The sequence below is a fragment of the Parus major genome, chromosome 4 (genome assembly GCF_001522545.3).
Source record: "Parus major isolate Abel chromosome 4, Parus_major1.1, whole genome shotgun sequence".
Lineage (NCBI taxonomy): Eukaryota > Metazoa > Chordata > Aves > Passeriformes > Paridae > Parus > Parus major.
In genome coordinates, this window is record NC_031771.1 from 54,364,054 (window position 1) to 54,379,180 (window position 15,127).

The following is a 15,127-nucleotide window of genomic DNA, read 5'->3' on the forward strand; positions in this document are numbered from 1 at the left end:
AAATAGCAACAACAATAAAAATAAGCTTTTGTAGCAGACATATTCCATCTTCACTATTTTGCTACCTTTGGTAAATTACTGGGGCAGATCTTGAAGTTAAAAACCCATGTTTAGAAATAAGTGCACGCTTCACCCACTAAATATAGCAGCAGACTGTGTGCCCCTACGCAAAAACATTCTCATATCTAGTTTTAACTTTACATATAAAAATAACTTGGAGAAAATACAAAAAAACATTTTATTTTAACATGAAAATATCACAAAAATTAGTAAGCCTGAGATGTAGGGTTTTGGTGAAAAACAAGAGGCTTGTAGTGTTTTGGCTGCTGATAAAGATGCATGTATTGATAGCTGGGGTGAAAAGCAGAAGAATGCACTTATTTCTTCTGCATGTCAGTATCTTCAAACACAGTAAGCCACATGCACCCTTCTCTCCTTATGTAGATGCTGGTTCACCATGTTTAATTCCAGCGGAAGTGGATCTGACGTGGGCGGTCAGCCCCCTCCTTTACCAATGGCTTATGGAATTCACGTCCTGCACGAGAGTGGATGTTTGCCCAACAAAACTCACAGTAATACTGCAGGCAAGTGACATTGGCACAAAAGAAAGGAGCAAACTTCCCACCGCACCGCGCACCCTGGCACTCGTCACACATCTGGTCATCCAACACGTATGGCTTTACCTCCACCTGTTGGAGTGAAACAGAAACAATTCCCGTTAATAACTGTTTCTACCTGAAGTTCTATGAAGGCATTAGTTTTTCTCTGGTTTAAAAAAGAACCCCAAAAATACCCCTGAAGTCTGCAATCAATCATGTTAATGCCTTTATGTAACTGATCAGTTATAACTCGTTATCATTTATCTCCTACAGACCCATCCATACATCTTTAGAAGTACACTGTGCATGTAATAAACAGCTACATCAGAAATTTCCCCTAATTTACCCTGGGAGAGTGTTTGCAAATGATATTATGGACATATTTGTAGAAGAAAATCAAACTACTCAAAGGTTTACCAACTGGACATTAACATAACAATTAATTCTAAACGTTTTTAGCAAAAAAAAATAACATATGAGACTACACTTTAATAAAGATTTTTTTTTTTTCAAGTACAAGTGTCTCTGCATGTACTACATTTGTGTGCAAATTAAAATACTTTTTGCAAGCTGTAATGCAGATCTTTCAGCAGAGCTGTTCACCATGAATTCACTCCCTATTTTTAAAATATGGCAAAATTTGGTCCTACCAGTTTTGGTAATCTATTACTTTCTGTGGCTTTGAGCTGTACAGGAGTTTGTATTCAATACAATTCTGAAAATATTTTTTAAAGATCATTTTGCAAGTCTACAGACATCTACAAACACCTGTCTTACACAGCTTCTCTCTCCCAAACTCATCTGACTGCCAGAATGGAAAAGTGGCAGGAGTCCAGTTGTCAATATGCATTATGTCTCTGCAAAACTGTACTGCTAAAGACTGCAAACAGATAGGAAGAAGTACTTCATAATAAAACACAAAATTAGTTGACATGGTCATTAAGGAATGTATTGTTGTATTCCATATTTTCCTCAGGGCTGCATGAGATTTTTTTTCCTTAGATACTAATACCTCAGAAAATTTCTACATATAGACATTGACTGTATGCTCTATACTCAGACAGAATATGCCTTAAATATTAAGAACTTTAAAATAATACTTTTTTCATTGTTATCTCCAGAAGAAAAAATGTACACATCCAGCTCCCTGCCTTGAAGTTTTACAGCTGAGTAGTCTTCATGTTCTTAGCTTCAGAAGTAGAGGCCATCTTAGAAATGTCAGAGTATGCTTCTTCCAGTAATCTATATTCAGTGAGAGTTCTACTTCTTATTTCACTACAATGACCTTCCTTATCACCAATTATACTCCAACTTTCCAATAAACAGGTACCTCTTGCAATAACTGTGTTCATGGCTCAGAATTACTGAAAACATGAAACAGCATTTATTTCAAGCCTCAGCGCACTAATGCACCAAGATCGAATGCACGAAGATGATTTCAAAAATATTAGAGAAACACTTTGGGGAATGGAAAAATTACATGATGTGGATGCAGACAGCCGGCATACGAAAGTTAACAGTATTTTAACGAATTGTTTGGAGTTGAAACTCCAAAGAAATGCTTGAAGCTGAGCTTTCACACATGATAAAACAGGATGAGGCGCACTTCGCTGAAGAAAAACATCTGTTAGAGAAACTAAATATATCTACACATCAAAAGAAGTGAAGAGAAGATACAGAGAACTTAGTTAAGGAAGAAGTTAAGATCACAGATAATGTTTGTCAAGTGACTGGCACTTAAGATTTCCAATTAAGGCAGGAAAAGGTATGTGGAAAAAAATGCTATAAATACTTTGAACTGATGGTGAGAAGGATAAACAGGTGAACTGCAAAATTTAGCAATTTAAAAATACTTCTATGCAGACAAAACTGGTTATGAAAAGAATGTGAAAGAACCTAAAGAATGTGAAAGACCTCCACAAACTGGATATCAGTGGTATGGAAAGGCAGCACTGAGGTAAAGGGCAGAACAGGCTCAGCCTCGAGGAGTTCAGTGAGATACAGACTGTATTACCCTCCTGGCCAACATACACAAACACCTCAGGTGAAGGCTGTACCCAAAGGAGGACTATTTCCCTCATTTACAAAACTAGTGGTTTGCAGATTTACACTCACTGCTTGCTCATGTATAAATCAGCAGTCATACTGATTTCAGAATATTTTCAGAGCCTGAAAAAGCATTAGTGTAAAAATTCCATGGAGGTAAAAAACTATTTCTGAAAATAGCCTTTTTCATACTTTCAGCTAAGATACCCTAAAGTGTTCCCTAAAATGATGCTCTTCTCCATGACTCTTCAGTAATGCAAACAACTGGGTGGAAATAAATAAATGTAATTATATAATTGACCTTATGGTCAATTTATGGTAAATTATGGTATGACCTTATGGTAAATTTATAATTTATGTATAAAAAACAATTGACCTTATGGTTTGACTAAAGACTAAACATATAGATTATTCCCCCTCTCAGATGAACAAAGAAATTCATAAACCCTCCCCATCATGGGACTGAATTTAACTATTTAAACAGTTAAGATTGGGCACTGCTGTATTTTGCCAGTGAAACACCTCAGGAGTAGCACACATTTTTCAAAATAAGAAAAAATGAGGATAGTAATAAAAATGTGGAAATTCCAAATTTAAAAGAACAGTTGAGTCAAGAAATTAATTTTTCAAGTGTTAGAAAAGCAACACTAAAAAAGAACACAAATTGTACCCAAAAAGGAACTTTAAGAATTCAGGTATTTAAAAGTGAAAACCTAGATCATCCTGCCTTTCCCTCTCAACCTCTCCAACCCATGGACAGCTATCTCCAGATACTAATTATGCTTGGCAGGGGTTGTTTGGATTGTTTTGGTACTTGCTTGCACTTTATTTTTATTTTTTTGTTTTGTTTGTTTTTTGTAATTTTAAAAATTAAGTTTCAATGGATGTAAGTCCAATACTGTGCTTTTCAGATCCAGCATTTGGAGTAGATTTTGTGTTGGTTTTTCTTTTCCCCCAAGCTCCAAGAGGCCTGCAGTCCAGTCCATCCCACCTTAAGAACTATAGTATTCCATCACCAGTTAACAACCTACATCCTTTTCTCTGCAAACAGCAAGCACTGCCATTTCAGATGGCATCCAAAGAGCCCTTAAGATCTCTGGTGAACTATCATAAAAAACCACAAAATAGCAAAACAACGTATGTGCAATTGCAGCCTTCAAAGTCAGGATCATGCCTTCTCCTACAAGATGGCACTGCCAGTCTACCATACATCTCTCTACTGCAAAGGACACACTTCCTTGGGAAGAGGAAGACCAAGATAAAAGTTCCCCATGGTTTACAAGGTACAAGTCCATGTCTCTCACTGTTAAAGGAGATATAATTTGGATTGGACCCAACTGTCCATGTCTCAATTTTCAAGTCAGGTGACTTGAAAGACAAATGCCTTTCAGACAGAAAGAAACATCTAAATTCTAAAACTATATGGCCCATTTAGCATTTCTTTGGAGGAAATTCTTGATTCTGGTCCTTACTCCCATTTTGTCCAAATACTCAAATGAAAGATGATCACCAGTTTTATTTTGCCTCACCCAATCCCAGTGTCAAGGCCATTTTTTTCTGTTACGTAAATATCCAAAAAACAGTTGTAAGTCAACAATGGCTGGAAGTCATAAGGATAGCAATCCCATGACCAAAATGTAACCATCACATCTTATTTTGAAGCCTAGATGACTACCCACCTCCATACCCACTCATCCTCTAGGAGGGGATGTATTTGGGGATTTCAGCTCATAAGGCATTGTATGAGACACATACCTAAAGCTGAACTACTCTGCCTATTTGAAATGAGAAAAGCACGTGCTGCTTCTCTAGAGCAGACTTCTGTTAACTGTACTACTTTCTTTTTCCTGTGTCTTTGATCTGTAGAGGAGACTGGACCTTGAACTACTTTACTTACTCGACCCCTCTTCCCATAAGACCTTTTTGTCTTTTTTTAAGAACACCTATTAATGCCAGACTATCTCTGCAGCTCCTGACATCAAAACTAATGACCCTTAAAACCGACATAATTTAGATGCCAGTTTTCTTTGCTACTCTTATACTTCTAATTAGGAGTTATGAAGTTCACTAGTCTTCTTAATATAAGTTAGTTTTACTTTTCCTAGGAATAAGCATCTCTAGCAAGAAGAAATATGCATTGGTAAGTACTAAGAAGACTTTCAAACAGAAAATAACAAGACCTTTTGTATTTTAGGTGTTGGGCCTGACCAGCTTTCTGAGCACTGACAACTATGGCTGAAATTAAGCAGTTGAAAGTATCAAGCTAATCTGAAGCCAATGAATACTAGAATTTATGAATGACAGAGATCACAGTATTTGCTTTCATTAGAACATGGGAGAGAAAGAGATTTTCAAGCCCTTTGCCTGTACACAACAAAACCAGGAACTCCAGAATTGGAAGAACATATGGTCCAACATATGTCAAAGGAACAAACTGCTGCTCTGTGGAAACATGTTGTTCATTCGGGGGCATTCAGGCATACTCCTGAAAGTAGTGGAGTTACATGAATGCGAAAAAAAATGTAGAAGCTGGCTTGAAAGCAAATCACATACAATGCTACCACACGCTGGAAATTTCTTTATAGAGCAAAACTTTCTTTTTTAATTTCTGTGTAACTTACTCGTTTATCAATATCGCCATGCTGAAGTTGAACAAACCGAGCACTGATGGCAGCAATGTAACTCTGCTGATTGGAAAAAGCAACACGTCCAGCACCTTTTGGGTATTTCAGCTCAGGGTCAGTGTCAATTCCTGCGTAACAAACTCCCCCATAGAGACGGTCCATGATCATGGCCAATTCCACTATTAAGAAACAAAAACAGCATTTATTCAAACTATTCTGACAGTAGAAACTTAGTACACTTATGTCTAAAAATACAAGGAAAGTAAATTTTAATTATTAATTTTTCAAGAGCAAATAGAACAGTAATAACAAAATTAAAAAAATTAAAGAAGTAATAGTAAACAAGGTATTAATTACTCAATAGACAGATCTTTCACACTGTGGGTACATACATCCAAGGAACAATGGAATTGTATGTTCTTGATAACCTGGAACTGGAATTCCAGGGCAGTTTTCTTCAGAGGATTACTGCAAAAGAGTTTTTGGGCAGGCATTGGAATGTAAGCTGTATAAAATAGATCCTCATGCCACAGATTCCTACGTGTTCTCTGGCTGTCCTAATGCTCTATGTCCTACTTGAATTTAAAGACGTAGTTAGCATCTTTTCATCAGCCACAAAGAACTGCATTATCTCTATAGTGCTATACTTACCATAGATAAACTTAAGTCCAGAGAAACAAAAATTTCAAATTGTACAGATAAAGTACATTGCCAATCCTCAGACTTCCAGATTATACTGAATTCAGATGCATTTCACTGGAGTGGAAAACACTGGTTTTTCAGAATTAGTATCCTCTGTATTAGGATACAGAGGCGTCAGAAGTCCTTGATGTTCAATAGCTGTTTGAAGAGTCTCCTTAAGTTTTACTGCTTTCGTGAAGTCATTATTCTTGTTTCACAATGCCATAAAAGTTTCATTTTCACATATACAGGGCATTTGTGAGCTGAGCATAAGAATGCATCCATTAAATTTATCACGGACATTCAGCACAGTAATATGGAGTACTAGACTGAATTTAAAGAAAAAAATAATCTGCAGTTGGAACATACTGTGTTTACGCTCATTTACAGAGCTCGTATTACAGTCAAAAAAAGAGTCTTAAAAATGAAATACCAAAAAAAGCCTGAGCATTGGAGGTCCAAGAAAGAAAAATTTAAGATCCTTTGTATCCCAAATTTGCACTATTGCTTCTCAGTTTTCTTACATCTTCCATCTAAAAGCTTATCTTTCTCTAAGAATAAAATTCATTAATAACTATGGAAGACTAATGAAATGTGGAAGTCATTCTAATAACAAAGGGGATTTGAACCACTGCATGGTAGGCTTCTACTTCCAACATTCACTGCAACCTACTTACTAGAAAGCCACCTAAAACATTGTAAAAGGCTACTACAGCCAATCTGAAAAAGCAGACTGTTCAGGCTATTCAAGTATTCCACAGCTACAGAAATATTTACTTTTTCCTCCACTCCTCTGGCAAGAGTCTAGAAGGAGTCCTGCAATCCCATACAATCTTGTGCAAGCTCTCTGAATTTCTTCCTTTTTACTCTATGCCTACTTGTTCAAGTACTCCATCACCTACCTGTGTTTGTGTGTGTAACCTGACAGCAGCAGAAGAGTAGCTAATGCACAATGACAAGCAGGAACAAATACCACTCCATTGTCATGGAGCAGGGCAGAGATGTTTCTACAGCATTATTTTAAAACCAAACTCTTTATTTTAAGCCCCTTGTGACATAGCTTACTCTACAGGTATAGAGAGGTAACTTTCTAGTAAATCTCAATGATGAACTGTGATTTATGGCCAAAACCAGACAGTAGAGAAATTTAAGGATACATGAATACTGTACTGCAGTTAAAACTAACAAGACTGTTCAATCAATCTATCTATCTATCCATCTATCTATCCATCTATCCATCCATCCATCCATAACTACAACAAATTATACATTGTTATTATTAGAGATTATTTCTAGTAATTTCTTACTTTAAAAAAATTCCACAGATTCTACTCACCAGCTCTTAAGGGCCTAGGGACTCCTCCAACAAAAATTGTTTTCCGAGGATCAAGTGGCTGTGAACCATCCATGACAAAGTCACTATCACTTAGATTCCAAGGACGGATCTGAACCTATTGAATTGGGAAAGAAAATAGTATACTACTTTAGGTTTCACTACAATGTGGAAATATGTTCACCAGCCTGTATAAATTGTCAGTCATAACATCATTACCATAGCATGTCTAGGTGCTTTGTTTTAATCCTATTAATTCAAAATACTACAGTTTTAAAATAATACAAATGTTGAGCTCTGCCAACAGCAGTTTACTTTTGATTTTTTCCATCTTCATAATTTCCAATGCTGCTTTGGACAGATGGCAGCCATAGCCTGCAAGCCATTGACTGCGTACTTACTGGCTTGTCCTTGATAGTGGGGCTGGAAACACAGAGATAGAGCTTTCCATCTTCTTCAATGCAGGCATCAATCAGAGCCTGAACAGAACTCTCTTCTTGGAACAGGAGGAATGCATAACCTGGAAAAAAAACCCCAACCAATTGATATATTTTCTCTTATCTTTATTTTACGGAATCATCTTTACCACTCATTTTTCCATACAAAAAAAAAAGTCAAAATCATATTAGTCATCTTTTTTAACTATGTACTATATTGCCACAGTTAACAGAACTTCCATCTGTAAAATAATTGTCAGAAGAGACTAATAACCAAATAGAAGTAAACATGTCTGCTCTATCATGCACTGAAAGTCTAGTCTAAATATCATTCATTGGCTGCAATGGATATCATACAATGAAAATCCGACTTGGCACAAAGGACTAATCTCTATTCAAGAGATTAGATCAAAGTATTTTATTACATAAGTGACCCAGCAAACCTTTCAAACACTAAAAAAGGAGAATTAAAATGCTTATTTAATGCTACATAAAACCAAACAGTCAGTCAGGCAAAGAACCTGACACTCTACTTTCACAATTACAGTATGAGATACACTGAATTTGTTACTTTACAAATAAACCAATAGCATAATTAGGGCTATATACTAAAACAAACTTTAAAGGGACCATAACTCACATTTCTTTCTGAGATTACTACCAAGTTTATAATTTTCACACAAATTCATAGTTTATGACTTTGATGGAGAAGTAAATGCTGAAGCAGCTGCTCTAGAATGGGCTTAGGTAAAGGGAACATGGATGCATTGCCAAGCCTTTTGGAAATCTTGCTGAATTTCTGAGAGAAGCTAATTAACCACCAGACACTCCTCATTGCAAACAGACACTGTAGGTCATCAAGGCAAAGGTGGTAGGATGTATCTTTAAGACCATTAAAGAATCAGTGCAGTAGCAACGTAAGATTTAAGAAACAAATGCACAACTGATTTTAGACATGTGGGAACAAGAACAGGATTTTAAGAAAAAGCTGTAAGGTTTATACTGGTCTTTCTAGTAAGTTGTACTGTATTTCTTACCCCTCATACCAAAGTCCCATCACAGCTATATAAAAGGGACACATGACAGGATTTTATTTATTCTATATTCTTATGTAAATATTATTTAGTTTTGTAACAAATATGTCACAGGAAATCTTTGGACTTGGGCTGAAGCATTTTCTTGTGAAGTCTATTCTTCATTGCTGAACTGTATTTTTTTTAATGATGACCTATTTAACTTAAGCTTTATCAGTAAAAAATTAGATTCAAAATCTATTTTAATGGGGATGTATTTCACTATTTACAATAGAATTAAAAATCCATGTATTACCCATGCAAAACTCAGTGAATGAGGGCATGTGCCCTCATAGGCGAGGTAAACTCAGCCATGAGATGTTCTCATGGGTGAGATAAGCTCCATGTAACTGTCCTTACTTGGTCAGAAGCCAGGCACACACATGGAAAGCTCAGTTCAAGAATGATGGTAGTGCAAAAATTTGATTAATCAAAGGGAGGGTTAATTGCACGATATTGTCTAAGGAACCAGACAAAAAAAACATTTTACAGATACTGATTTTTCATCAGTTTGCCTCCTAATGCAGTTCAAAGGTACTGCCATATAGCTCCAGATATACAAGATTGGTAAGTGCCTCCCTATAATATACCACTTCTACACCTCAGCTATTAATATGCTTAACTAGAGCAACTTGCAAAAAGATAGAAAGTTCAAGTACAAGAACTCAAGGAGTGGTAAGGATTATTACAGATTTCCCAGAATACTCCGAGTTGGATGGGACACACAAAGATGACTGAGTCCATCTCTTAAGTGAATGGCCCATATAGAGATTGAATCCACAACTTGGATTGTTATTAGCACCATGCTCTAAAATACCAATCTCAGGGTCACATCATACTACCACTCCTGACATGGAAATGAAAGCAATAGAAAAACCATACATTAATACTGCTTTCTCAGCCTCATGTAAAAAACAGGTACTCATGTCTTGGTTTATCCCACTTAATTGAAAGCCTCAGAAAGCCTTGTGTCATGAGCTCAGCTGTACTACTCCTCTCTGAAGTCAAAGTTAGCCTGTACCATCAAACTGGTCTGTCTGTAGCTTCACTCTAGAGCTCTAGACCTTCAATGATTCACAATGCTCACTTAAGAGATGGATTGTGGACCACTAAAACAGAAAACCCATCAGGTAAGTTTGAAAAGCCTAGCTGTTTCAAGAGTCCTACCTAATTAAAACTTTTCCTTGTTTCGTATTCATTATATAAAGAACAAATCAAAAGCAAAGCATTCTAGACTAGATTCATGCTAACATGATTTTCTTAGCAAGGAAATAATTCTTTATTTCACAGTAATATGAAAGTTTACCCGAGGGAGAAAAGATGCCTCTTGTCATGCATATTCTGTGTAGAAATCAGAGAGCAGCTTGAAATTCTATCAACCTCCAGCTACTAATTCCTGTCACTAATGGTTTAGAGGAGGAGTCAAGAAAAATCAGTGCAAGCCAGCGTGGCACTGCCATGTAGTAACATGCTAGTGACTGCAGTGGTGTTTTGTGTTGGAGCTGGTTCCTTCACTGTCTGGATAGACTGCCCACAGGGGACACTAAATGGCCTCAGTATAGTGCAATTATTGCCTAGAGAATGCTGCACCTTAAATCACGAAGAATCAGTCCAAGCTGCAGGTTAATACAGACAATGGAAAATATGCAACCCATCTTTCAGTTTTTCATTTAGTCATCTTTGATGGAGAATAAACTCCAAAACACATGTGAAGTGATAAAACATGTGATAAACATGTGAAGTGATGCTGCACTATATTTATGAAATCCATGTATCTGGTCTTTTAGATATCCTCAGTTTAGGTAAACCAATCAAGCTCAATGTGCTTAGATTACAGTGACCTGACTTGCCCTCTATACTTCACTGGCCAGATTCACATCGATTAAAGGAAGCTTAGACACTAATCACACATGAAGATACCTACAGTTACTTGCCTGAATCCCAAGTTTGATCCTATTCAGTGTGATCAAATTAGCTGGTAGCAAGTTCAACAGAACTTATATGGACCTGGGGTTTGCTTCTGAAACTAGAAGCAGAACACTTCCAACCTGAGTTTTTCAGCTAGTCAGCGCTGAGTTAGCAATAGGGAACCTTGAATAAAAAAAGCTACTTCACAACTGTTGTGATACAAGGCAGCAGAAACAACCAGTGAGAAAAGGTTGGGGACACTGTTCTGTTTAAATCAGATTATCCTCTGAGACAGACTATTTATAGTACAGAGGACACAAACAACTGCACGTATTTTGGAAGGCATTTTTTGAATTTCCATATCCTCGAGGCACCACTTTGAGAGCTTCATTATCACAAGGAGGAGTCCTCAACCCAGCAAGTTACTTTGGACATGTGTATTGTTTCATAAATAAGTGTATTTGCCAGCTACGTAATAACATGAGTTATGATAAACAGTGGCAAGACAGAAAGGAAGGAATTCTACATTACAGTTGGCAGATCACTGTTACAGACTTTGTACTTTGAACTCAAAGGAGGTTTTTTTTCAGAACAGAGCTTCCTTGTAAGATCAGTGTAAAGTTGTAAAAAATCCTGTTATGTTTGGATCTAATTTTGTGGTGAACCTACACAAAATGTAATTAGTTAAGAACAAGCAGTTGGTGTTTCTCAGGAGGCAGCCAGACTTGATGGATCGAGACACTTTCTGAATTTCTTTCAGCAAGGAAACACTTATTATGAACTTGGCCTTCCCTCAGGACCTTCTGTAAGCAGAGACCTTGGAAGAAAGCACAGCCTGGAAAACTGAACAGTAAAAAAAAACAAAACAGGCTGCATCTCTTCACCACCAAGAAGACTTAATGAATCAGTCCAGAATGGTCAAATTCTGAGATGTCTTTGGAAAGCAATACTATGGCAAATCTCTAATGAAAATACAGACACTCTTCTCAAAGGAAAATACAGACACTGAATTAATTTAATGCAGTGATAATCTAGAAAATAGAGATTGAAAATAATAAAAAACATTAATTCCCTGAAGTAATATAGTATATATTTCTCAACTGGTAATAACTGATTGATCTTAGAGCTTTATTTTGCAGATCCTTAGCCATTTCAGACATCTTATTAATGTATGTATACTTGGTTCTTGTCTGTCCACACAAGTAATAGTAATGAAAGACAATTTTAAACTAAATTCTTCTACAAATTCTTCTACAAAATGTGTCATATATATTGCATTGAAAAAAAGAGTTATATACACAGTAACACCTGGCAGTTGTATGTTTCTAGAGTATTTACAAAGAGAAATCTACACTGTATTTTAAATGTGTTAGGCTACACACAAAAAATACTGAGTAGTGCAGTAAAGTGAAAATTAGGCTGAAGTGTTAAGATAGAAGAACAGTAAATGCTTTTATTTTCCAAGAAAGGATCAGCTAATCATGGGAAATCAACTTAGAATTTAGGTAGCAAATGTTACCTGAATTAATTAGATCGACACACTTAAGTTCTCCTATTTGTATTCTCTGTCTTTAATAAGCTCTGCCTACAACACAGTTTGGTTTTTTTTCTTACTGCGGTAATTATAAACAACCCAACTATATCAAAAAGCTTTATCAAATAAGGAAGTCTGGAAATATCCTTAAGATGTTCAGATGCTGAGATAGGATGATCTCCTTGGAAACGAATGCCAGAATCCATTCCTTTCAGGTAAGAATATATTACATCTTCTGTCTTCTATATATTCATCACAGACTCTGTGAGATGCATCTTCTTCAAAGAGTTCCTTGGGAATTTCTCTTGGTAATTTAAGAAGAGAGATGCACTCTTTAAGATAATCAAATTTAACTTGACAGTAGCTTTGTGTGCTGGGCTGACAATCAAAAAAGCCAAAGTCTCTTTGTTTGTCTTAGAATTTCCTTGTAGCATTCCTAAATGCTATTCAAATGCTTTCAATTTCATTTCTCACTCTTTAGAGGGCCCATCGGGGATAATAATCTTGTCTTTTCCCTGGCATAGACGCACAGATAAATAAAGAATCAGTTTACAAAAGAACTATACCTACATTTGTCACTTCCATAGAAGGAATGAATTGCTGCATTCTCTACAAAACCAATAATCTCTGCATTGCTTTCATGTCTGGATCACAATTCTGCATTTATTTTAAATGTAATAATACATGGTTGTACATGTACAGGTATCTTATGTAATTTACTTAATCTACAGAATGGGTTTTCCAACACTTTGTAAGAAATAGTAGAAAATCTAGTCTAACAGCAATACTAGAAATAGTTTTTTTAAAAAAATCAGTATTTAATCATTTATCAGAAAAGATTAGAGCTTCAACAGGAAGCTTACATCCTAAAAATGCAAGATGCACAGTATTTGGTTATCTTGTCTAGATAAGCAAATGCATCCTTCTGCATCCTGCATTTAACTTCTTAAGAAAATATCAAAGACTTTGTCTTAAAAATATGATATCAAATTTCAGTTTTAGAAACTATTAAGAAATGCAAATATGGAACTGATGATCAATGATGCATACAACTACAGTGTTGACCTGATCAGGCTCAGTAATAAAACAACAGGTTTTAGACTCAGTATGTAAAGGAACCATACCTGGACCTGCACTGCAACAACAGATTTAACTGTTCACAGGGACTCTACATTATACACTTTTGAAAAAGACAAGAAAAAGTTTCCCAGAGCAAGATTTGCACTCAGTGACAGATCAAAACCTTCTAACTCTCTTACCTTTTGGTGGAAAATAGGACTTGCTCTCTGCTTTGTGAGGCCAGTCTACTACCAAGGGCCCAAATCTTCTGAAGCTGGCAGTAATTTCATCTAAAAACATGTACAATAGTTGCAATTAAAGTAAATTGCATAACTCAATGAAAAAATAGTATCGTGCAAATACTATCAACCTTTGCTTCTAGCAAAGGTTGACATTTCATGGAAAAAAAAACAGAACAAAATTTACAAGTTTCATAAACACAAAACTTAAATAGATGCATCTTCCAAAGTGTTAATATTTACACAATGCATTTCTGGTGATTTTAATCTTACATTTGTTTTTTATTGCTTTAAAACAGAAGCATTTCAGAAGCACATGGGAAACTAAAGCCATTCGTGAAAACTTGTATGGTACTTCTCTAAATTCAAATCAGAATCTGGTCTGAATGAAATCAAATCAAACACCACTGTTTAGTGATGTACAGTTCAGAGCTTTTTAAGTAGATATTTATATACCGAGTAACACCACAATTAACATAGTAGCAGTTTCCTATATATAGGAAATATATACAGGATATCTGCCCTATAGTAGACAGTATGATGAAGAGATAGAAATTTAAAATTGTCTATTTAGAGGTGCCTGAATAGCCTTGTTGCAAGATCTACAATGCCCCTTGCACAGCTTTACGAGTTCTTTCTATCCCAGCCACACCTACATGTCAGTGACTGGAAAAGCCTTGGCCATGGGTTAAAGATACTCTTAACTAAATAAAAGCAGCAACTCAAACACAAGTATGCTTAATTTCTTTCAGTCATATCCTGTCATCATCATATATACAGGGAGGAGAGAAATAAAATGTATTTCCATGTCTTTTTGTTTAGCATTTGTATTATATAGGCGGAAGTACATTGAAATAAATCCCGCAGTAGATTGTAGGGGAGAATCTCAATGAAAATGGAACCAAAATCTGGTCTTTGCATGTCTGAAAGTTAATTAAACGCAGTCAGCTTATTTGGTTTGCATGTTATTCGAGGATTACCATGAACCTCCTAAAGGGGCTTCTGTTTACATTAGAAAGTTAACATGCAATTTATATTTATCTGCACTGGAGAAACCTCTTATTAAACAGCACTATTGCTTCAAATTACCACTGGTGTACAAAGCAATTTCAACTGCTTAACAATCTGAGTTTCTGTAGTGCAGTCTCTGTTCAATGCATCGAGAGTGTTCTGCCACTTGACCTTGTTCTAAGTTTCTCTATTTCTCATCAGGATAACATTAACCTTTCTATATCACTGCTGAGATCTTCAGGTACTAGTAAAATAGAATATGAAATTCATTTACAAATGGAAACTTCCTATGACTACAGAATAAAGCAGGCCCAGATAGAGGAGGGCTAAGATGCATGTGAAAGGAACATGCAATATAAGCAGGAACATGCACTCCAGGTATTACATGCAACTGTAATATGCACGTGCAGAATCAGAAACAACTGCACCATCACAAAACCAGAAGAGATGACACTAAGCTCAACACACCCATCGACTTACATAAAGAACATACAGTTAGAGCACAACAATATTTTGCTGAGTGGCTTATTTTTACTACTTAAGTCAGGTTTTTCATGATTTCCTTTTGTCTCTCCCTCCAAAC

General features: G+C 36.1%; 1 protein-coding gene across 4 annotated transcripts in view; it reads right to left on the bottom strand.

Annotated features, from left to right (window-relative positions):
* Positions 1-15,127, bottom strand: part of CPEB2 (cytoplasmic polyadenylation element binding protein 2) — a 50,935-nt gene that overhangs the window by 3,280 nt on the left and 32,528 nt on the right. For all 4 annotated transcript variants that reach the window (XM_015624946.3, XM_015624943.3, XM_015624944.3 and 1 more), the window contains 5 exons: positions 13,495-13,584; positions 7,685-7,803; positions 7,287-7,401; positions 5,267-5,448; positions 1-689 (listed from right to left, as the gene is read on the bottom strand). The exon at positions 1-689 is cut by the window's left edge and continues 3,280 nt beyond it. In XM_015624946.3, coding sequence (XP_015480432.1) covers positions 462-689; positions 5,267-5,448; positions 7,287-7,401; positions 7,685-7,803; positions 13,495-13,584 — 734 coding nt within the window. In that variant the 3' untranslated portion in view covers positions 1-461. The remainder of the gene's footprint in view (positions 690-5,266; positions 5,449-7,286; positions 7,402-7,684; positions 7,804-13,494; positions 13,585-15,127) is intronic.